Source organism: Mastomys coucha, unplaced genomic scaffold (genome assembly GCF_008632895.1).
Source record: "Mastomys coucha isolate ucsf_1 unplaced genomic scaffold, UCSF_Mcou_1 pScaffold3, whole genome shotgun sequence".
NCBI classification, from domain to species: Eukaryota; Metazoa; Chordata; class Mammalia; order Rodentia; family Muridae; genus Mastomys; species Mastomys coucha.
In genome coordinates, this window is record NW_022196909.1 from 28,962,108 (window position 1) to 28,984,870 (window position 22,763).

The 22,763-nt window shown below is 42.0% G+C and overlaps 1 protein-coding gene across 13 annotated transcripts in view; it reads left to right on the top strand.

Annotated features, from left to right (window-relative positions):
• Positions 1-22,763, top strand: part of Ctnna3 (catenin alpha 3) — a 1,512,724-nt gene that overhangs the window by 384,918 nt on the left and 1,105,043 nt on the right. For all 13 annotated transcript variants that reach the window (XR_004112256.1, XM_031347512.1, XM_031347507.1 and 10 more), the window contains one exon: positions 9,632-9,835. Coding sequence is in view for 12 of the 13 variants with exons in the window: in XM_031347512.1 (XP_031203372.1) it covers positions 9,632-9,835 (204 nt within the window). In the remaining variant the exon portion in view is untranslated. The remainder of the gene's footprint in view (positions 1-9,631; positions 9,836-22,763) is intronic.

Sequence of the window (22,763 nt, forward strand, 5' to 3'; positions counted from 1 at the left end):
CTTCCAAAGCACTATAAATACAAATAAGCAATATAAAGAATAACCTCAGCTTAATAACTTTTCTAGTCAACTTTTGAATGTGCCATTATGGTGCCTAGTAAAACAAGAAGATAAGAAAGTCCATCACTTCCCAATCCAGTGATTTATCCACAGCTGGTCTTATTGTCAGAGGCAAGGGATCCAGGGACTGACATCTCCAGTCACGCATTTACACCCTGTTGGGTTGTGAAATGGAGCGATGTAAAAGTAACTTTGATTTGCAAGGTGCAATTGTCATGATGGAGACTTATTACTATATAAGCTTACCCTTTCTAGCTATTTCTGGACTCAGGCTGGCCGGATGGCTGGTTCAACTCAGATGTTTTTGGCCAAAGTCCTCTCCAAGCTGACTGATTCGATCTGGCTTCTTTTGACTTCTAGCTGACCTGGTCTGCTTGGCTTCAAACTAACTCTGGCAATCTGTTCTAATCTTCTGGGTCCTTCTGATTATCTGGCTCATTCTGTCTTTATCTGCAACCTGTCTCTGTAAAACTGTCCTGGTAAAACTGCCACCCCCTCCTCTGTCTATCCATCTGTCTCTGTCTCTCTTTGCTGTTCTCTTAAGTTGCTTATCTTTCCTGTATACTTTCATGAGAGTTGGGCGTGTCCTATCTCTGACTCATTTCTGTCAAATCTTTCTCTGATTTGCTACTTTGTCTGACCCTCAATTAGGCATCACTTTCAAACATGTCTGCTTTCTTCTACAAACTGGCCTTACCTTCAATGTTAGGGGTTGGTGGTATATACTAAGGGCATGTCTGCATTCCAGCCAGATCATATCTTTGGATGTAATCTCTTGCCAGAGCAACCATGTTGCTGGATTAAAATTCCTCTACAGAGCAGGATGGAATGGATATTGGTTTCGATAATCATCTCTACTCTTCCTTTCAGAATTTTCCTCTCTGGATACATGTTTCTGCTTTCACACCGATGTGTACTATCTCTACACTGTAGCTGACTGGATTTTTCTGTCTCTATTTGGATCTGAACTCACGTCCTCATACCCCTTCAGCAAGCACTTTTATTCCTGAACCATCTTGGCAGTCCCTGTAAAAGGATCCCTTCACTTATAGCACATCATCCTCTGTAAGTCTAGACAGGCCCTGGCAGTTGTTTTGTGCCACAGGAAAGGTTTCTAACGTAACACAGGGCAGGACAGAAGCACCAAGCTCCTTCCTGTGGTGCTTGGGTGTCACCAGAGCCCAATGTCGTCAAGTTCCGACTGCTAGAACTTGCCTGAGATGAGACAGCAAAAGATCCTCATGCCACAAAAATGAAAATGAAAACTTACAGTCACTAGATTAGTCACTTAAAATTATCCTCGTGTTAAACAAAACCTAAGAAACACTTCTTATCTGTACCAGCTCCAACTGTTCTAGTCATTTCAAACTATGGTCAGTATAGGAAATTCTCATCATTAGAGCATCCCCAATGAAGGAGCTAGAGAAAGGACCCAAGGAGCTGAAGGGGTTTGCAGCCCCTTAGGACAAACAACAATATGAACTAACCAGTATCCTCAGAGCTCCCAGGGACTAACAACCAAAGAGTACTCATGGTGGGACTCGTGGCTCCAGCTGCATATGTAGCAGAGGATGGCCTAGTCGGTCATCAATGGGAGGAGAGGCCCTTGGTCCTGTGAAAGTTCTATGCCTCAGTATAGGGGAAATGCCAGGGCCAGGAAGTGGGAGAGGGTGGGTTGGTGAGCAGGGGAAGGGGAGAGGAAACAGGGTTGATTCTTTTTTTTTTTTTTGGAGGGGAAACAGGGAAAGGGAATATCATTCAAAATGTAAATAAAGAAAATATCTAATTAAAAAAATGAAAAAATAGAAAAATATCATTATAGGAAGAGCTTTTAAACAGTGCTCTAGAGTATCTATCTGTTTATCTATTTATCTATCTGTTTATCTCTATCTATCTATCTATCTATCTATCTATCTACCTATCTATATGTCTGTCTATCTATATATCTCTATCCATATCTATCTATCTATCTATCTATCTATCTATCTATCTATCTATCATCTGTCTATCCACCCCTCCTTTATCTATGTGTATATATGTATGTATACATATATATTTATATAAGAGTCAATACAGCCTCATCCAGATTGTGTTATTTTACAATATAGCTTCATGTGGAATCCAAAATCATGATTCTTTGTGGCATTTTTAGGCTAATGCTTGCAATTTTATTCTTAGCCCTGTTAGCTAGAAATATTTGAGTTAATTTATATTTAATAGTACATTTCTCTCCAGAAAAAGAACCGGTTTTAAAACTCTTATCAGTCCAAGGACATTTTTATTTGGTTAGCTGGCTACAATTTCAAATTATTCAGAAGCTTCGGTCTTTAAACAGTAGTGCTCTAGAGGAAACGGGGAAATACCGGGGACCACATTAAGAGCATCAGAGAGATGCCTTTTCATTTTGGTTTGCTTTTTGAGTGGGGCCTGGGACTCATGAACCTCTTGCTTTGGCCTCTGGAGTGTTGAGATTACAGGCATGAGCCAGCCACCACACCTAGCTCTGGCAGACAATTTCTTGAGAAATTGTCTCCACCTGGCAGGCATGTTCCCTCTCATCATTCCTCAAGGGACTGTGGGACAGACATGGCCTTTAGAGTTCTACAGTTATGAAGTACAGCTGTGCCACAGTGGTTACGTTTTCTTTATCTCTTCTGCTGTACTTGTTCCACCCGTGAGTCCAGGGCTTGTAATTAACCTGCTATTTTTCTCAAGAGACATAATTACTGAGAAAAGTGCAAGGTAGAGTCAAGCAAAAATAAAGTGCCAATGGCCTTATTTTTTCCTCCTCTCCCCCCCAACCCCCCACGCCTTTTCTCTCTGTCTTCACTGATGAGGTGCTTTCTGGGGAACTCTGCAGCCACAGCCACTGGAAACAACAGGAATGATTCAAGCGTTTGCTCACATTGTACGGGGTTGCATTCGGTTAGGTTTTCTGTCACTAGAACACACAGCTAGGGACAATGTGGTTGATTCTGATGGCGAGCGATGTTAAAATAGAGGTGCATATTATATTTTTACGGCACATAAAATCTGTGATAAAAAAATATTTGGATGTAAAAAAAAAGTCTCTTCTCCGAGATCATTATAAACAGAATAAGTTAATCACCGTTTGAAAATAGACCACCGCAGAGAGAGACGAAATCTGTAAGGCGTGCTTCCAAATAGATGATCCACACCGAAACCCTAATTTCTTTCTTTATTGACCTGTATTTCTCTGTCTGCAACATCATAGTGATAATGCGCAGTCCAACAACCTAGTCATCAGCTCAGGGAGCCATGTTCTGAGCCTGCGTAGAGAAGCTTTAAAAAGAGGAGAGTCCTTCAAGGCCCATTTTTATTTCAACCATACCCAGACGAAACCAGGAAGGATGTGGTGTGTGGCACGGACCAGGCTGCTGGACTCTGTCAGAAGTTCCCAAGAAGGTTATTTACCTCTTGTGAAATTAACTGCCCAACCGAGGTGTCAATAAGTACCTTGATGGAACTGCCCCTCGAGTCTTCCATGTTTAGTTTAAATGGTCTACGTTTGTCCTACAGAGGAGGGGAAAAAATCAAAGGAATTTATGTGTGTGATTTTCTTTGAAAGCCTACTGATTAGCTCTCAAATATTTGCTATTTTTCTATAATACTGATTTTTACATTCTAACGCATGGGCAGACAAGTAGTCAAACTGGTACACGGAGAGTGTATTAATTGGCCAAGTTCACTCTACAGAATGAGGGCTGGCCATCTTGCTGATTTGTTAGGTGTTTATGCACAGTTCTGCTCTCACTTACATTTTCTATATCCGAACTGTCCAAATCTTAAGATGAAGTGGAAACGCACTAACAGAGGGGCTATTCTGTGCACGGGAGAACCTGGGAGCTTTCTCAGAACCATTCTCTGTTGGTAATCAGAGGAGAAATTTTTATTCCGATTTTTATCACTCGCTCCGAAGATTGATAATGTAGTTACCAGGGGGAGCATTATTTATGCTACGTGCTTATATAATTTCTGCGTCTCCCAACTTGAAGTGTGTTTTTGTGGAGAATGTTGGTACTTGATTACAATCATAGCTGCATCTCTCTTGATAGGCAATTTCACTTTTGGAGGATAGGTGTGAGGGTTTTAGTGTTTTGAATATAAATCTGATCAATCCCATCACACCTTGTGTGGCTTGCGGATGATGAATAAGGTTTATTACATCCTGTTCATTAAAATACAGAAAACCTGCCCAGCTGCATCGGTGCTGTGGTTCCACTTGTTTTAGATGTGCTTTTTTTTTTTTTTTCCCCCTCTCCCTTTGGAAGGCAGGGATAAAAGCCATGATCAGAATCTGAAAAATAGTAATTAATAAATGCATACAGAATTAGTAATAGAGTACATGCTACATGCAGGGAGGTATTTTAGGACATTCTGTTTCTGGGTATGGAGCCTCCTTCAGAGCAGTGTAGCGCTGGATTCACCAGGTGTAGATGCCAGTGCATTTAAAGGCAAGAGGAGCATTAGCAAACGGGACATGGAGGTGGGCCCATCACTGAGAATAGGAGTCCAGCGGTAGTACCCTTGCCTGCTGTGTGTCAGGTCCTACTAAACCCCAGCAATAAAAGCTAAAAGAAAGAGACAAGCACCGTGGTTGATGCCTGGAATGTTAGCATGGGACAGGTTGAGGCATAAGAATCTCAAGTTCAAGGCCAGCTTGGGCTATTTTGGTAAGTTTGACACTAGGTCAGGCTACAGAGTGAGTTTCAGGACAGCCTGAACAACAGCATGAGACCTTGCCTCAAGACAGAGCAACCAAGCATACAGATAATGTCAGAAGGAGTCACCCTTAATTGAAAATCTACATGATAATTGTAGATTTTATTTGTCTCATTTATAAAGGTTGAAACAAAGGCCTCCACCGTTTGAACTCCTTTCCCAGTATAAATGGAAAGGAATGATCCATATTAATTCTTAGACCTACGGTGATGCTGATAAAGAGCCCAGCTTAGATGCTTTGAGGTCAGATGTATCTTTTCCTTTTCATTCTCGTGTATGTGTGTGTGTGTGTGTGTGTGTGTGTGTGTGTGTGTAGGCCAGAGGTCAGTATTAGGTGTCCTCCTGAATTGCTTGCCTTGTTTTCTGAGACAAGATCTCTCATTGAGCCTGCATCCCACTGATTCAATGGCCAGCAAACCTCACTGGGCACAATGCTCCCATTTGTTAGCACTGAGATAACAGGAACTTGTTTCCATCTTATCTAACCCTCCACGGGTGAGTTTTAGAGATAACTCAGGTCTGACAGTTCATGCTGCAGCAAAGAGCCATTTCTACAGCCCCTCTCCCTTTAAAAGGAGAATTAGACTTCATAAGACAGTCAACAAGCGGCACCCCTATGCACACCCCTTGCCCCAGCACAGACATGGCCTTGCTCATCACCAGCTTTTCCAGGAAGGGCAGCACAGCTGCTGAACCTGAGCCATTGCACCGTTTCTGTCCTCTCCACAGTTTGCAGGTCACTTGCTGTTCCACGTGGATTAGGACAGATATACATGACATCAACCACTGTAACATTGCCACTCTAAGTATTTCTGCTGTGTCAGAGACCTTTATTTATCCACCTCTTCATTTCTTCCCACTGTCCTGAGAACCACTGATGTTTTTGCTATATCCATAGTCCCCTTCCTCCTTTGGGTCGTAGGTTGGAATCACCAGGATGTAGCATTTCCGGGCCGCCATCTTGAACTTACAGTATGCATTTATCTTTCTTGCATGTTTTTTTGTGGCTTGTCATCTAGTCTCTTTTTAGTACTGAATAATATTCCCTTGTCTTAATGCACTAAAGTTCATTATCTACTCGGTGGCAGTTTAATTGCATCTCAGCTTTGGCGACTAGTAACACTTCTATAAGTATCTGTGTTCAGGATTTTTATTTATTTTTTGTTCTCCATATATATTTTAAACTCTTGTCATATACCAAACTGTATGACTGATGATTTTATTAGGACCATGGTTCTGATTAATTTTTAAATTTAAACATATTAACAAGCAACCTGGAAAGATTGCTCAGAGGTTAAGACTATACTGATCTTGCAGAGGAGACAGAATTGGTTCCCACCTCCAATGTCACATGGTCCACAACTGCCCGTGACTCCATCTCTAGGGATATCTGACAATTCCAGGCACATCTGTGTTTACACACACATACACATACACACACACACAAATACACACACACAATCATACATGCATGTACAGAATTTTTGAAAAAAAAATCTCAAAATACATTAGCAAGCAAGAAACAATATTTTGTAAGTACAGAGGTGATCCTTCAATACCCGTTTGGACCCTCAGATTAAGAACCTACCCACAGCCTCTGCAAACTTCCATACTATTCTATACTTCAGTGATTTTGAATTTTCTATGTCCCACATATAATTAATATCACATGCATCAAATGTGTGCGTGCATGTGTGTACATGTGTATATGTTTCTGTGTATGACTCAGTTCAATTAGCTTAATGTCCTCCAGGCTCATCTGTATGACCATGGATGTCAGGGTACCCATTTTATGGTGATATGGTATTCAGGTGGATGTCTGTATATCATAATCTACACACACAGTATGAGCCAGTTTCTTAATCCATTCACTCATTGGTCAACACAAAGACAGTTACCTTATCTTGGCTCTTGCAGATCTGAACCACAAGTGTCGCAGTGGCTGTGCTGGCTAATTTCATGTCAACTTGACATAAACTAGAGTCATCTGAAAGGATGGGACCTCAACTGAGGAAAAGGCCTCCATGCGATCTGGTTATAGGGTATTTCCAAAGTTAGTGATTGATGATGAGGACCCACTGTGGGCGGTGCCATCCCTCCGCTGGTAGACTTGAGTTCTATAAGAAAGGAGGCTGAGCAAGCCACGAGGAGCAAGCTAGTAAGCATTTAACTTGTGCTCTCCTTTAGTTTGTCCAAATAAACAAAGCAGTAGAATAAAATAGTTAAGGGAGTAGAACCTGGAAGGAAGGATTCCTGAGGGTAAAGACAGTTCAGCTATACCATATCAGATTGGAGTTCTGGTTTACATTCTATTCTATAGTGTGCAGGTTCCAGGGCTCTATGCTTTACCATGGCTCTCTGTCTTTCTGAAATGAGTTACTCTTTTTAAGTGACTCTCCAAACATGATTCTTTGCTTTACCTTAACCTTATCATTAAACAGTGTGTGTGCAAGTGCACTTGTGTATACATATGTGTATGTGTGTATGTATATATGTGTTCACTTGTACGTGTTTCAATGTGTGTGGGGGTACTTGAGTGTGTATGTGTTGGTGTATGTGTTTGTGTATGTGTGTGTGTATGTGTGTGTGTGTGTGTGTGTGTGTGTGTGAGAGAGAGAGAGAGAGAGAGAGAGAGAGAGAGAGAGAGAGAGAGAGAGAAAGAGGAGAGGAGTGGAGGTTACAAGACAACTTTGTGGACTCCATTCTGTCCTTCCAGTTTTATGAGCTGAACCTAGATCTCCAGGCTTGTGTAGTAAACACCTTTACCCACTGAGCCATCTTACTATCCCACTGCTTCTTAAAATTGCATCCTGACTACTTCATACATAAAACATTTGTCTTACCATGAAATAGTACCATGATCAGTGTAAGATTTTTACATGTATATTTGCATATGTGTATCAGTGATGGCATGCACGCATTATTTTAGAACCTTATAATCCTTCCGTATTTAAATATCCCTAATGAAATGCATGCCTGTGTATGTATATATTATTTTATAACATTATAATGGTATCGCTGTGTATCAACTCTCACACTCTGACTCTTGTACTCTGAAGATCATGGTACAGTTTTATGTTAAAGAGTTTACAGAGAGCTTTTATACCAACTCTTCAAAGATCACATTGGGGTATACCTTGGAGGGGCTTTCTCTCCTCATGTATCTATGGAGGATGTTTAGAGCAGTGTGCCCTCCAACTCGTCTTAGAAGACATGCACTCTCTTGATTTCTGTTTCCAAAGATTTCTCAGGTCTTTATAATACCTTAAAAAGACTGGGCTACTTTCGAGTAGCTTGGAATTAGTGTAAATTAATAGCTCAATAAGAAGATTGAATTTTCCTTTAAAACATTTTATTTTAATGTGTGTGCGTGCATGTGTGCGTGTGCATGTGCGTGTGTGCGTGTGTGTGTGTGTGTGTGTGTGTGTGTGTATGTGTGTGTGCGTGTATGTATGCAGTGCAGATGTCCATAATGTCCAGCAGAGGGTACCAGATCCCCTGGAGCTCTGTTCCAAGAAGTGTGAGCTGTCCACACTATGGGTGCTGCCATTGGACTCTAATCCTTTCTAAGAGCCGTTCATGCTGTTTTTTTTAAATTGTTTTTTAATTTATTTATATTTCAAATGTTATTCCCCTTCCCAGTTTCCCCTCCACAAGCCCCCATCCCTTCCTCCCTTTCCCTGCCTCTATGAGGGTGCTCCCCCACCTGCCTACCCGCTCCTGCCTCAGCAGCCTAGCATTCCCCTATCCCATGTCATCAAGCTTCCACTGGACCAAGGGGCTCCCCTTCCACTAACGCCAGATAAGGCAATCCTCTGCTACATATCCCGCTCAATTCATGGGTACCCTCTGTGTACTCTTTGGTTGGTGGTTTAGTCCCTGGGAGATTTGGGGGGTTGGGTTGGTTGATATTGTTATTCTTCCTATGAGGCTGCAAACCACTTTAGCTCCTACAGTCCTTGCCCTAACTTCCCCATTGGGGTCCCTGTGCTCAGGCCAATATTTGGCTGTGTATATCCGCATCTGTACTGGTCAGGATCTAGCAGAGCCTCTCAGAAGACAGCTGTATCAGGCTCCTGTCAGCCAGCCCTTCTTGGCATCTGCAATAGTGTCTGGGTCCGTTCATGCTGTTGCTGATGAGCTATATCTCTTCAGCCCCGGGAGTTCTACTTTTTAAATGAATAATTAAAAGCCAGAATTTTCTCTGATATGTTAGTGGTAGAGTTAATTAGCGCCTGGGACTTATAGTGAGGGGTAAGGTATAATGAGAATGACATTGACTTGTGAATTATTAGACAGAGTTACGTGTCTGAACTCCAAAGCTTATTTGCTCTTTGACCTTGAGTAAGAGCCTCTCGGCCTCACAGCCTCTGGAATGTGTGGCCTATCACATGCTGGCTGCCTGCATCTTCTGTGTTAAGATGAGATGGCGTGTGAAAAAAAAAAATGGTCAGGCAGCTGGGAGATGCTGCTGTTGCGCTTAACCATGTGCTCCAGGCACTGTGTCAGGTGTTTGTGTAACTCTTCTGATAGTTTTAGGGTCTAAGCAGTAAGGATACTGCGGCTCTACAGATGTACGGGAGACGTAGGGAGACAAGACTCTCGGGTGAGTGGAAAGGGCAGGATTTGAATCCGGGACTATCCGACAGTAGAACCTAAGCTCCTAAGTACAAAACCTTTACCATCCAGATGAACAGTAGCTGCTCTACCGTCCCCTGTGTGAACCGTGGAGGCAAGAAAAGCTTAACACATCTGCATTCTAAGCGGGAAGCTTAAACAAAACGGACTTCCGCTGACTCCTAACCCCCCAACTGTTTTCTTCTCCCAGAGTTTAATTGTCCTGAACCCACTCACAGTGACAGAGGAAGACATAAGACCATCACTAGAGAAACGCCTGGAAGCTATCATCAGTGGGGCCGCGCTGTTGGCTGACTCATCCTGCACCAGGGACCTCCACCGGGAGCGGATTATCGCCGAGTGCAATGCCATCCGCCAGGCTCTCCAGGACCTGCTGTCGGAGTACATGAGTAATGTAGGCGACTGGTTTCTTCTCCTACTTGTATCTTCCTGGGATGATTTTGAGGATTGGCTTGGAATGTTTCTATGTGTGAAATATAGCCACCCGAAAAGGAGTAGGTGGTTTTGTTTTTGTGGAAATTGGCTTTGAGAGTGTTCTGCGGGTTGTTGTTGTTGTTTTTTCAAGATGAAGTGTAATTTTAGGACTTTGGAGGGTTCAAATCAGAACCGGAGAAGTATTTAAACACGGTTGATTGGTTGTAGAAGTATCTACGTCTCAGTCAGAGCGTCGGGGTTTGGGGAACAAAACAAGTAGTGTTAATTAATTTAGCGATCGAAGGAAGGTAGAGGGGTATGTTGGTTGGAGTAGAGCTGGCGACAAGGGGCCGTGAAAAGTTAAGGTCCTGATGGTATAGGGTACATCAATGATGTGGGGATCTGGAGCTGTGTTTGAGGGGTTCAAAAGCTCAGGCAGTGAAGAGAGTGCTTTGTCTTCCCCAAAAATGTGACATAGGGCCGCATGCCTGCTGAGTGGGGAGACCCACTCAGAGAGTTTGGAAATGCAGAAAGTGTAAGCATTTGTTTCAAGGCCCATTTTCTTTGATTCTGTGTCCTACCTATATCCCTTGATGGAGCGTCTGTCACCTTTGTTCAGATCTCAGTGCCATTGCTAAGGCAGACAAGAAGACCTCAGGATAACTTAGCTTCCCCCTCACCCCTGCGTATTTATTTATGGCTTTGCTCCTTTAGAGGGCTTTAATTCCTTATAGCAAACTGTCAACTGAAGTAATTACACGAGAAACTAAAAAAAAAAAAAAAAATGACATATATTTAAAAATAACTTCAAGCTATACAATTTGTGGTTGATGATGTCCTTTTTTAATTTTTCCTACTATTCCTAAATTATAAATGATACTGTCACAGATATGTCTGTATCAGAAAAGTTACTGTATATTTAGAGTTTAGAATTATATTTCAAGTATCCACTGGGGATTATGGGATGTATCCCTTACAGATAAAGAGATTAAAACTTCTCAAATCACTAAACTACATAGTTATTTTAAGAATATTTTATCAAAAAAAGAATATTTTATCAACTCACTTATAAGTGGAACAATTTGATTGAAACAGGTATGTTTGGGCAGTAATTAATCACAGAGCATATGACTTTTTGGCTAAAGATTGCTTTAGGTAGAAGTGAAATGTGCTAAAATAATGAGTTCTCAAGACCCTTGAACACATTTGATATATCTCTATATACTTAATATTTGGTGATTTTACTACTGACCAAAAAAGCTCTTTCCTGTCAAGAAATCAAGGCAGAGAAGCAGATTTTGTTAATAAGAAGCACATGTTAGTAATGTCATGTTCTGCTTGAATATCTGAAAGTAGAGTGTTACCATTTTTAGCATATGAGATTTTCTTATCAAAGATTGCTCAGGGCAGTTCATCAATCCCAAGAAACCTAGAAACTAAAAAATATTAAGAATATTATTCTCATCTTTATAGCAAAAGTGTAGCCAGGTTGTACATATACTTATCTTATATATAAAATATGAAATCATAGACGAATTCTCTTTATCTAAAATAGAAGGTTGCACTTGTAGGTAGATAAGTTTACAACTTCCACATTAACCTACATAGATTAGTAGAGATGGATTCAAGATTTGTGGGGTCTAGTACAATATTGAAAATGAAGCTGTTATTATTTAAAACAAACAAAGGAACTTTTTGTTTTTCATGGTCACTCTTAATCATGAAATACGTCGTTATTTTCTACTTAATACTGTTTCCTGGAAGGGCAGTCCCCTTGTGCAGTGAGGACACAGATCCTTTAAGCATCTGTGGTCCAGGCTCATGACCATGTACTATCCTCCATTTAGAAGGACTGCAGCATCTGGTGCATAGGGAGCCCGTGCTCGACAGTCCATCTCAGTATCTTTCCTGGCAGTGTGACACTGTGTTACCTCAGATGTGGGTTTCCTTTTCCTACTTGATTGTACCGGCTTCAAGGTAAAATCGCTAAGAATTTGAAGCCTACTAGCAGAGTGTTAAATCCAAGCGGATCCCATTCTAAAAAAACTTATTTTTGTTGTATGTATGTGAATGTCTTGCCTATATGCGTATAGTTACCACATGCATGCAATTCTCTCAGAGACCAAAAGAGAGGGTATCAGGGCTCCTGGAACTGGAGCTACCGCGGATTACGAACTGCCACGTGGGTGCTGGGAACTGAAATCAGGTTCTCTGTTAGTTACATTAAGTATTCCTAATGGCTGAGCCGTCTGCCCAGTTTCCTTTCTCTGGCTGCATCGACAGGATGTTTTTTTATGTTTCTTGGATTGAGCTGAGGTCAAACTTTGCTCAGTTCCCGCAACATCTTCCGGAGAGCTCTTGAACTTTGAAGAATCTTCGTCTTCCTGGATGGGCCCGGTTTGCTTCTGAAGATCCATCAGTGCCTTTTGCAATTGAGCTGTGCTGGTGAAGACCCCCTACCCCACTTACACCCCCCCCCCGCTGCTTTGGGACACACATAGGAAAGGTCCTCTGCTTTCACAGACTCCTACAATGAGACAGGGAGGGCCCGGTCAGCTTGTCTAACCTTACGGTTTAGACACAAAGACAGTCACAAATTCTTAAGGTATGATGAATGCTCATAGAGCCTGAGGATCTCTTGTGTGAATGTGGCAACAGGGCTCAGCTTCACATTTAGTGTCTGTTGAGTCCAGAGCCAGGCCATCAGTGGAGCGTGACTATTTCAGATTCAGTCCATTGGAGCGCATGGCTGTCCTGAGTTGAAATAATCTTCTTTCTCTATATATCTTGTTATATTAGGAAGACATGCTCTCTCTCTATATATATATATGTATATATACACATATATACACACATGTGTGTGTGAGAGAGAGAGAGAAGAGAGAGGGAGAGGGAGAGGGAGAGAGAGGAGAGACACAATAGACAGAGTATAGCTGGTTTCTATTGTAGCTATAGCAAGTTCCCACGCACTCAATGTCTTATTGTTGTTGTTGAGACAGGGTCTCATTATGTAACCTTGACTGACCTGGAATTTGCGATGTAAACCAGGCTGACCTCGAACTCACAGAGTTCTATCTGCTTCTGCCTTCCAAGAGCTGGCTGCAATTAAAGGTGTGCGCCATCAAGACTGGCAGGCTTGATATCTTAAATATTCAGATTCCTTAGCCACTTTACAGGTGAAAAGCCTGGGTTGAAGTCACCATAGTGGAGAGAGAGCCTCATCGTCTCCTGGAGTCCTGAGTACGCATCTGTTTCCCACCCGTTTCCATCTTATGGATGATATGTTCGGGCCTTTACTTAGGGTCCTCATTATACACCTTCACAGCCAGTGATGCTAAGTGCTTCCAACTCTGCTTGTGACTCTGGACATACTTTGGAAAGAAAACTGCCTTTTAGAGTTCATATGATCAAGTAGGGCCCACCTAGATTGTCAAGTTAGTCATCCATCTTAAGACCCTCAACCTCAATTCCACTTCTCATGATAACTTAGAGCTGGTCTTTGTGGGTTCTTTCTTCCACCCTTCTCCATCCCTTCCTTTCTACTTGTTTGACTTCCTAACACAAGATAAGAGAGAAAAGAGGATAGAGAAGAAAGAAAAGAGATCTCTGAATAAAGCCAGGGGCTAGAAAGGGGGCAGTGTTATTGTTAAACTACTTTGGGTTGATCAAGGGCGTTAGGTTCTTTGGGGCAAGTTTGATTTTTGCCATCAGGATATCGGCTTTCTTGTTGTGTCTTCTTCATGCATGACTACTTAACAAGCTGCAGCCAACAGCAGCTAATAACTCACCAATAACCCATCAATCACCCACCAGTAACCCATCAATAACACAGCAATGATCCAGCCTGTCTCTCATGGCCCTAGCACACACACACACATATATATGTGTGTGTGTGTGTGTGTGTGTATATACACACACATATATATATATATATATATATATATATATAATCTCCCCTGAAAAGTCCTCAGAATTCCTAACATCATACAATCACAGAAACTATCTGAAGCTGGCAGATCATAGTCAACTGCTATGGATGATCTGAAGCAGCCCCATATCCCATACCTGGGATTAAGATGAAAACACAGTCTTATGAAATTTCTGTGATTTTTTTTTAAAAAAGAAACTAGAATTCCAAAATGGACACTACAGATAAGTAGATTATGAGAATTAGGAAGTCAACAACAGAATTCACTCCATCTGTCGATATCAGTTTTCCCTCGTCAACTGAGCAATCTTTTTCTTTGTGAACCCACCGTAGGAAATAGACCTTCAACTCTAAGGTCTATGCAGGCAAATCACACGTCTCCTTTGTTTAATGTTTTATCCCAGGCTGTAGAAACAATGCCTGGCACCTGGAAAAGGCTGAATTGTATTGTAAATGCAAGAATGAATGAAATGAGTGCGTATTGTATATGCCATGCAATGAAGAAAGAACTTCTGACATGAAATGAATTTCAGGCACCTACTTAAGTCTGCATGACTGAATGAATGCCTGTGAGGAAAAGTCTCCTTTTGGAAATACAGTCTTCTTCCAAAAATCTATGTGAAGCTCCAGGAACACTTATTTTTTTCCCATCACAATCCTACCATTTGGATTTGCATCTGGCCATATTCCAACGTAGGATTTTTATTCATTTGAAGACACACTCCAGAGAGCACAGAGAATCAGAGAAAACGCAGCTCTGCCTCTTAAAGCTTAAGAATAGATATTTCTAAGATATGACTGCTGAATTTCTCATACTTCCACGATTGGCTAGGTCTGGTCCCTCCTTTTGGTAAAGAACGCACTTAAGGAATTTTTCAGACTTGAGCAAGATGAATCTCTAAGAAGAGGAAGGACCCCAGGGTATCCGTTATCTTCATATGGTGGTCTTTTTATACTTAATGAAAATAGGTTTTGAAGGTGAGTAGCCACCATGTTTGAGTTTTAAGGTATCAGCAGACATAGGTATTTCAGGGGGAGTCTGTTGAAATCATATTGGTGTTGAATGTTGAATGCCTCGCTTCAGGTAGTATATGTGAACTGGTGGAGTCAGCTCCCAGAGTCTTAACTAGGGAAACCTAAGAGCAGCAAGTGACAGATGATAAGTCAGACCTGAGATTCATTTAAGGATTGATTTATGTTTCGAAACATCTCAGCTTCTCCCTGTTTTCTTCCATTGTCTAACATGAAAGCACACATTTGATTCCTGTTCATTGCTTAGCAAGTAGATAATCAAATGGACTGGCTTCTGATACTCAGTAATCAATTTCCGTTTGTATATGAATCTAATGCGTTACTTATCTCAGCAAGTTCCGATGCTTCAACGAAGCCTACAAAGAGATATCCTGAGATCCCCTTACATATAGGACCAACAGCCTTCTCTTGAAAGTCCATTTTGGAAATAATTGCTGCCTTAGCTCGTTTATTCTAATAAAGTAGTTAGGAGTATCCGTGAGGAATGACCGTTATTACAAAAGACATGTTAGGATTAAACATTTTCTCCATGTGGAGTTTGGGGAAATGGCTCAGTTAGTGAAGTGCTAGCCACGCAAGCAAGTAGATCTGAGTGGGATCTCTTGGCTCCCACATCCCAAAGCCAGGAGTCCTATACAGCATTGCGGGTGCGGTCTCAGTGCTGCGGAGGTGGTAACAGGCCACTGCTGACCGGAGTTAAGCCTCTCCCCCCCCCCGCCCCCCGCCCAGTTTGGCATGCCTATTGTTAGCTGCCCTCGGTCAGCTCCTGTTTGGGAAGTCTTGTGGGTGAGACTTTGTGTGTGCAGCCCCTGGCACTGAACATGGCATGTCTGTGAAACTGAAATAACCAGGAAGCAGGGGAGGATGCCCTAAGTGCTGAGATATGGGCGCCTTCCAAAGCCCTGCACTGTTCTAGAAGGTTACAGACTCTCAGCCTGTTTGCATGAAGGCCCAGAACCTTTTCTCTGTTTCCTGTTAGCGGAGGAGTTTTGCGCGGGTCATTTCTCTTTGTGTGTGGTTTCAAGTGGTCACTCCGGACACCTCTACTTCCTGGTTTATTTTTGTAATAACAATAGGCTTTACTTAAAAGTTTTTTTTTTTTTCTTACATGGAAAAAGAACTACATTGAATGGTACCAATGTTGGAAATAAATGAGAACTGAAGAATCTTTGCACGGACAGTTCTTCCTTTGACAAAATTTAAGGGTAGTGTAGTTGCCGGCCAGCATCTGACGGGAACAGGGGCGGGGAACATGGGTGCAGACCGAAATTAAGGCTAGCACCGGTAAGGCTCTTTGGGAAATCCCATCAGGAGATTCTGTGCCGCAGAGGAGACTGGTAGCAAAGCCAAACACAATGGACTCTTTTTTTTTTTTTTTTTTTTTTTTTGAGACAGGGTTTCTCTGTGTAGCCCTGGCTGTCCTGGAACTCAACTCTGTAGACCAGGCTGGCCTCAAACTCAGAAATCCGCCTGCGTCTGCCTCCCAAATGCTGGGATTAAAGGCGTGCGCCACCACCGCCTGGAGTCCTTCAGGATTGTCCAGACAGGGCAACGGAGCCCACTTCTCTATAGCCATTGGCCACTGGCTGTGGGTCATTTCTTGGGGGCGGGGGGCGAGCATGTGGCCTTGGAAGGGCCTCTTGCAACTGAGGATAGACCCTAGTGAGGTACAGCAATGCTTGTCATCAGCTGCTGGAACTTCCAGCTGTGAAGAGAAATCTCGAAAAGATGTCTAAGGGAAACACCCGTGACCCATAATTTCATCTAACAGCCAAAGTGAAACTCTTTTTTTTTTTTTCTCTAGTCTGAACAAGGAGACAGTAGCCTCTCTTAGAAATTAGGTATTTGGCCTTCGAGAACATTTAATTTATCATTAGAAATGCTGGGATAAACATACTTTGCCATCCAAACTGAGGTACTTCTGAGAGAGGAAATAGTAAAGTAATTAACAGGCTTAATTGTACAGGAGGACCAAGCCAGGGTGATCCAAAGCTGACTGTATTATATGGACACCTGGAAATTATGTGACTCTCTATGCTTTATAAATCTAGCGATACATATGGGGGCCTTTGAGGGACGTTGAACACAGTTTTTGTTTTCCTGACAGATTCGGCACTGGCCATGAAAGAGAGACAAAATGTATTTCGGTTTAAAGCTTTAAGGGTGGTGTTGCAACTTCTGATCACATGAATTCCTATACATACAGTGTCCTGTGGAACTGGTGATTTCAGGATCTGAAAGAAAATCAGGGTTCTTGTTGTCAAGGGATCGGCCAAAGCAATAAGTAAGATGAGCGTTATGAGGGGAAACTGCAGTTGGGATGTACTGAACAAACAAACAAGCAGACAAACAGAAGCCGTAGCAACTGGATGGAAAATGCCGAGGACTGCATTACGCAGAGGAGAGCGACCCACTCCAGGGCAAGAGGACCACGGGCTTCATGCTTCTGCTGCTTCCAAAGGATGACTAGGAACCTTGGCCTACAGCTCATGATGATCTATCAGCCCATGCAAAGGTACTAGGGCAGAAATCACAGGGCTTGTGGCAGAGACAATCGTAATGCACAATTTAGTTAGGTGAGAAAGCAGAGGTCAGATCTGAGGTCAAGTACTGGCCATTAAATGGCAAACATTGTATCCCCCCTACCTCCTGGATATTTGACTAAACATAACACCCTTGCTTTTAAAAGAAGCCAAGGTTCAATTTAGGCCCATCTCTCTTTGGTCGTGACTCATGTTTAGCTTCTACTCAAATGTTCCTTGCCAGAATGTAAATCTGCTGGGCTACAGGACCTAAGATACACAGTGAATCCACAGCCAAGAGAGATAGTCTTTATATATATATATATATATATATATATATACAGGAAGAAGGCCAGTGTGAGCAGTTGGGAGTGTGTATGCCTGCACTCTCCTGCGTATTTAGTGTAGCTAACCCTTCTCTCACTCCAGCCTCAGCCAGATCTCCACTGCTGCAGTACAGAGACCTGGTGTTTGAAATCCCAAGTGACCCCAGTTCTCAGAACCATGGCAACCAATAAAAGAATTGTTGCTCCCAGCCCCTAGGTTTTGAGATAGCTTCGCACACAGCAGACGATCACCAGACCACTACAGAGCCTGGCGTGTAATGCCTTGACTTTGTGACATACACAGAAGACGGGGACCATCTGAAATCAAGTGCGAGGCACAACCTAGAAGGCACAATCACAGAGCTTGAAGAATACAGATCTGAAACCAGTAAGCAGAAGTATGTAGAAAAAGGTTACTTTTAGCCTTTCTTACTTAATTTATTTTTTTATTCACATTACATCCCAGTCAGAGCCTCCTCCCTTCTCCCCTCCCAGTTCCACCCTTATAAATCCTCCCCTTCCCCTCAGAGAATAGGAAGCCTCACTTGGGTACCAAGCCACCCCAGGATATACAGTCCCAGCATGTCTAAGCGCATCTTCTCTCACTGAGGCTCAACCAGGCAGTCCAGCTAGGGGAAGAGGATCCAATGGCAGGAAATGGGGTCAGAGACAGCATCTGCTCCAATTTTTAGGGGACCCACATGAAGACCAAGCTTCACATCTGCTACATATGTGTAGGGGGCCTAGGTCCAGCCCCTGCACGCTCTTTGGTTGGTGGCTCAGCCTTTGTAAGCCTCCATGGGCCCCAGGTTACTTGAGTCTGTAGGTCTTCCTGTGGTGTCCTTGACCCCTCCAGCTCTCTCAGTTCAATCCCCTGCTCTTCCACAACCCTCCCCCAAGCTCCACCTGACCTTTGGCTCTGCATCTGTTTCCATCTGCCTGAAAAAAGTTTATTTTTTTTTTAATACATTTTCATTACCACTAATTAGTTCGTCCTTGGTAAAATGCAACCTCTGTAGCCATCATTGTAACTGAGGTCATCATTGTAACTGCAGTGTGAGCCTTATCTAATTATAAGGAGTTGGAGTCCAATGTCAAGTGTGGGTAAAGAAGAGCCTAGAGGAGTTACACTCCTGTACAGATTCATTGTAACAAGCTTGTGTATGCGCACTGCTTTTTGGCAACAGTGATGGCTGTCACCACATTTGAAAAGCAAAGTTTCCAAGTGAGCCGCCATTGATAATACCCAAATATGTGTGAATTGGGAACATTGGTTACTCTCTTCAGCAGTACTGAGTCAGAAGCAGTAAGCACTGAGTGACTGTACTTCATGCGGCAGGGTGGTCATAGGGAAGGGCTCATTGCGCCCTTCTTGCTTAGAAGTCCGCCTCGCTTCTGTGCAATGAGAAGTTGAATCTTAGTATTGTCAGAGGAGGTTCACGGACAAAAAAAAGGAATATACAAAGAGAACCCAAAGCTTGCAAAAAGGTAAGTTTGGCAATTGCTTTGCATTTTGAGAGAGAAGAACAATTAATTCTTTTGTTTGGTGCAGAATAGATGTGATTATCATTAATTTTGATTATTTTTCTGTGTTTTCTGAAAACAGAAGCGTGCCCCAATTTTGTTGTTTCTCTAGAAACGCTGACTGTTTGTTCTATTTAATTTCTGACTTGACATAAAACCCAGAACTCGTAAACACTAGTAAACTAAATCCACTGGAGGGCTACTTTTATGTTCAATTCTACCATTCAATTCCACTGGAAAGCCTCTCACTCTCCTACCCACTTTATACAATTCCAGTGTTTCAGAAATGCTTCTTAAAATCTGAGAGTAAAGAAAAGCTATATCTAAAAACATTTTAAAAAATCTTTTATTTATTATTATGAATAAGTACACTGGAGCTGGCTTCAGATGCACCAGAAGAGGGCGTCAGATCTCATTACGGGTGGTTGTGAGCCACCATGTGGTTGCTGGGATTTGAACTGAGGACCTTCTGAAGAGCAGTCAGTGCTCTTACCCGCTGAGCCATCTCACCAGGCCTAAAAACATTTTTTTTAAAAATAGTTTTAGGCTTGAAGAAAGTTGCAAAAAAATAGTGCAGAGAATTTTCCACATTGGACACATTTTCCTACTAGATTCAGATTTCAAATCTGAGAATATGCTATACTGATATAAATGATAAGAACCATGGTAAAATAAATTGCCTCTTACTGCTCATCATAGGGAGAAAGCATTTAGTTTTTCACCAAAGACATTGGCCTCTCACTTTCTTTCTCCTCCTCCTGTAGTGACTGTGTCTGGCTCTGTGTGAAGGTAATACTAGTTTTAGAACATGGTTTGCAATGTTCAGTTTTGTTGCAAGAAACTGGGGACCGGTAGATGTTATTCTTAAAACATCTGGTGGTATTCGCCAGTGGACCTATTTGTTTCTGGGATTTGCTTTCCTGTGAGTTTTTGATGGTTAACTTAGTCTCCATGCCGGGTGTAGATGCGTTAAAAGTTTCTGCTTCCACATCATCCAATTTGGGGGAGGCCGAAAGTTTCAAGGACCTCTCAGATTCAGGATTAATAAAATCATAATTCTCTTTTTCTAACCCCAAAATATCAACAGCTTGAGAAGAAAAATGGAAAACTCACTAAGACATAGAAAGCAAATAATAAACTCTATGTATTGTATGTAGAAATATATACACATATTAGTAAGTTCACACACTCACACACACATAAACTGGAAACAGAAGAACAAATTAAAATCAAAGAATGATGAGGAAAGTAATATCAAATTAGTGAAAACAAAATACAAAATGGAAAAATAATTTAAAGCAGACAATGATAAGTCTTTTAAAGGCATGCACCGATAAGCTGTTATCAATATGGGGGAGGGGACAGGAACTTCAAATGCATAAAGTGGTATGTTCTTCTTTCTTCTTCAAAGGATAGTTTGTTTTCAAAGGCTCCCCCTTGACTAGAGATTAGCGGCCTCCGTCAGTGTTCCAAGACACACAAGAGAGAAGACGGTGTCTCAAGAAGCCAGCATAAGACACAAAACTTGAATTCTTCTTTTTTTTTTTTTTCTCCTCAGGGAGAAGACAGGTCTAGGTCTACCACCCTCATCACAGGAGCACTGCGCTGGGGTGGGGCCATGGCAAAATGTTTCTTCAATAGTCCTTGCAACTTTGATGTGGCTGGCTTGGCTGTACTGGGACACTAGCAACCTTTTAGCTGTTTTCTGGATTTTTGACATAAGGAATAATTTTGAGGATCAGTTCTTGAGTTGTTGTGTCTGTTAAGGCAAGAGTGGTCCAGGCCTTTCGGACTTTATAATAATTTGTGAATGCCTCCAAGACTCCTGTTACTTCCCTGCCTTCTCTTCCCCTCCCTCCCCTCCTCCTCCTCCTCCAGCTCTGTTGATGAGAATGTTACATAGTTTCCCTTCGTCTAGGAATGCTTCAAGCTCCCAGTCGTTACTAAGGTCTCCTAATGAGCTCCCCAAGATGAAATCATGACTGTGTAACCCTAGTTGGAAAGTATGTGGCAATCCCCAAACAAGCTTGGGTCTTTGCCTATTTCTTCAGTCATTAAAATGGAAGTCATTAAAAATGAAAGGGCCGGGCGGTGGTGGCGCACACCTTTAATCCCAGCACTTGGGAGGCAGAGGCAGGCGGATTTCTGAGTTCGAGGCCAGCCTGGTCTACAGAATGAGTTCCAGGTCAGCCAGGGCTATACAGAGAAACCCTGTCTCAAAAAAAAAAAAAAAAAAAAAAAAAAAAAAAAAAAAAAAAAAAAAAAAAAAAAAAAAACAAAAAACAAAAATGAAAGGAAGGCTATTGATCAAAAATGTACTAAGGAGGCTGGCACCGATCCACAAAAAAACACTCTTAGGAAACTGAGAATCTGAAATATTCAGAGTACTGGAATGTGATATAGCTGTCACTTGAGGCGACAGTGTTGATGGGGCCCACAGAAGCCTGATCTGTCCAATGCCAGACCTATTTCTGGGGTCTCTGTGATTTCCAAAAGCACACATCCCTTGGTCATTTCTATTTTCTCTTTCTTGCTTCTTTATGCAGCCTAACTGGGGAGTAGGGTCATTCATCCCACGGGTTCTCTGATCTGCTCAGCTCCATTTTCACGTCCTTCCCCTTTCGGGCTACACTTTTTTATGCAGGACACTTAGCTATCCTTCATTTGGCTTTAACCTGCCTCTCAGGATTTTTCTTTGGTATCTTTTACTATAAAAGAAGTCCAGAGCAGCTTCGCTCAGAGACTGAAGGGCCTCGTTCTATCAAAGTGGCAGGCAGGGTAAGAAGCACACTGCCTTTCTGGAATGTCAAAATGAATGAATGCATTTGATACAGGGTTGAGGTGGGCCAAGGATGGAAGGAAGATGGATGCAAAAGCCTGCACGCTGGGTTCTGCCATGGAAGATCAGGACGATATGATATCTACGGATGTCCGTTTGAGGACAAAAACCATGAGTGTTTTATTCTAGAAACCTCCAAACATCTATGGGCTTTTCCTTTTTGCACAGTGCCTTGATTTAGCGTTTGTAGTGCCAGTAACTCAAAGGCAAAGAAAGCTCTTATTGGATTTGTAATCCAATGAGAAATACAACCCTCACACATGTGGCTGGTGTAATGACTCCCGCTGTGGCGGAGCTGTGAGATGTTATCCATCTCTCCTCTGAAATATGAATTCTGCGTTAGTGAAATTCACCGTCCTTTAGGAGTTGGTATTAACACCTTAGGTGTGACTATTTTCTTTAAAAACACCCCACTAATAATATATTTTGAGATGCGGAGCAATGGACTATAGGTTATTTACATACTTATTTTTATGTAGCTAGTTGAAATTACATGTATCAATTTTATTCTTCTAAATTTATCAAATATTCATAAGTTAACATAGTCTATAAGCTTAAGATAAATGCTAGTATGTATATATTTTACGTACTTGTACATTCAATGTTATTTTAAAAAATCAAGCTTCTTCATCAAGAATTCTAAGAGTAGCTGCTATTTGACAAAAATGATATTTGTAACAAATTTTACCTTTCTCCAAGAATTTTTAACAAGTATAATTTATTGCATAGGCTTTGCA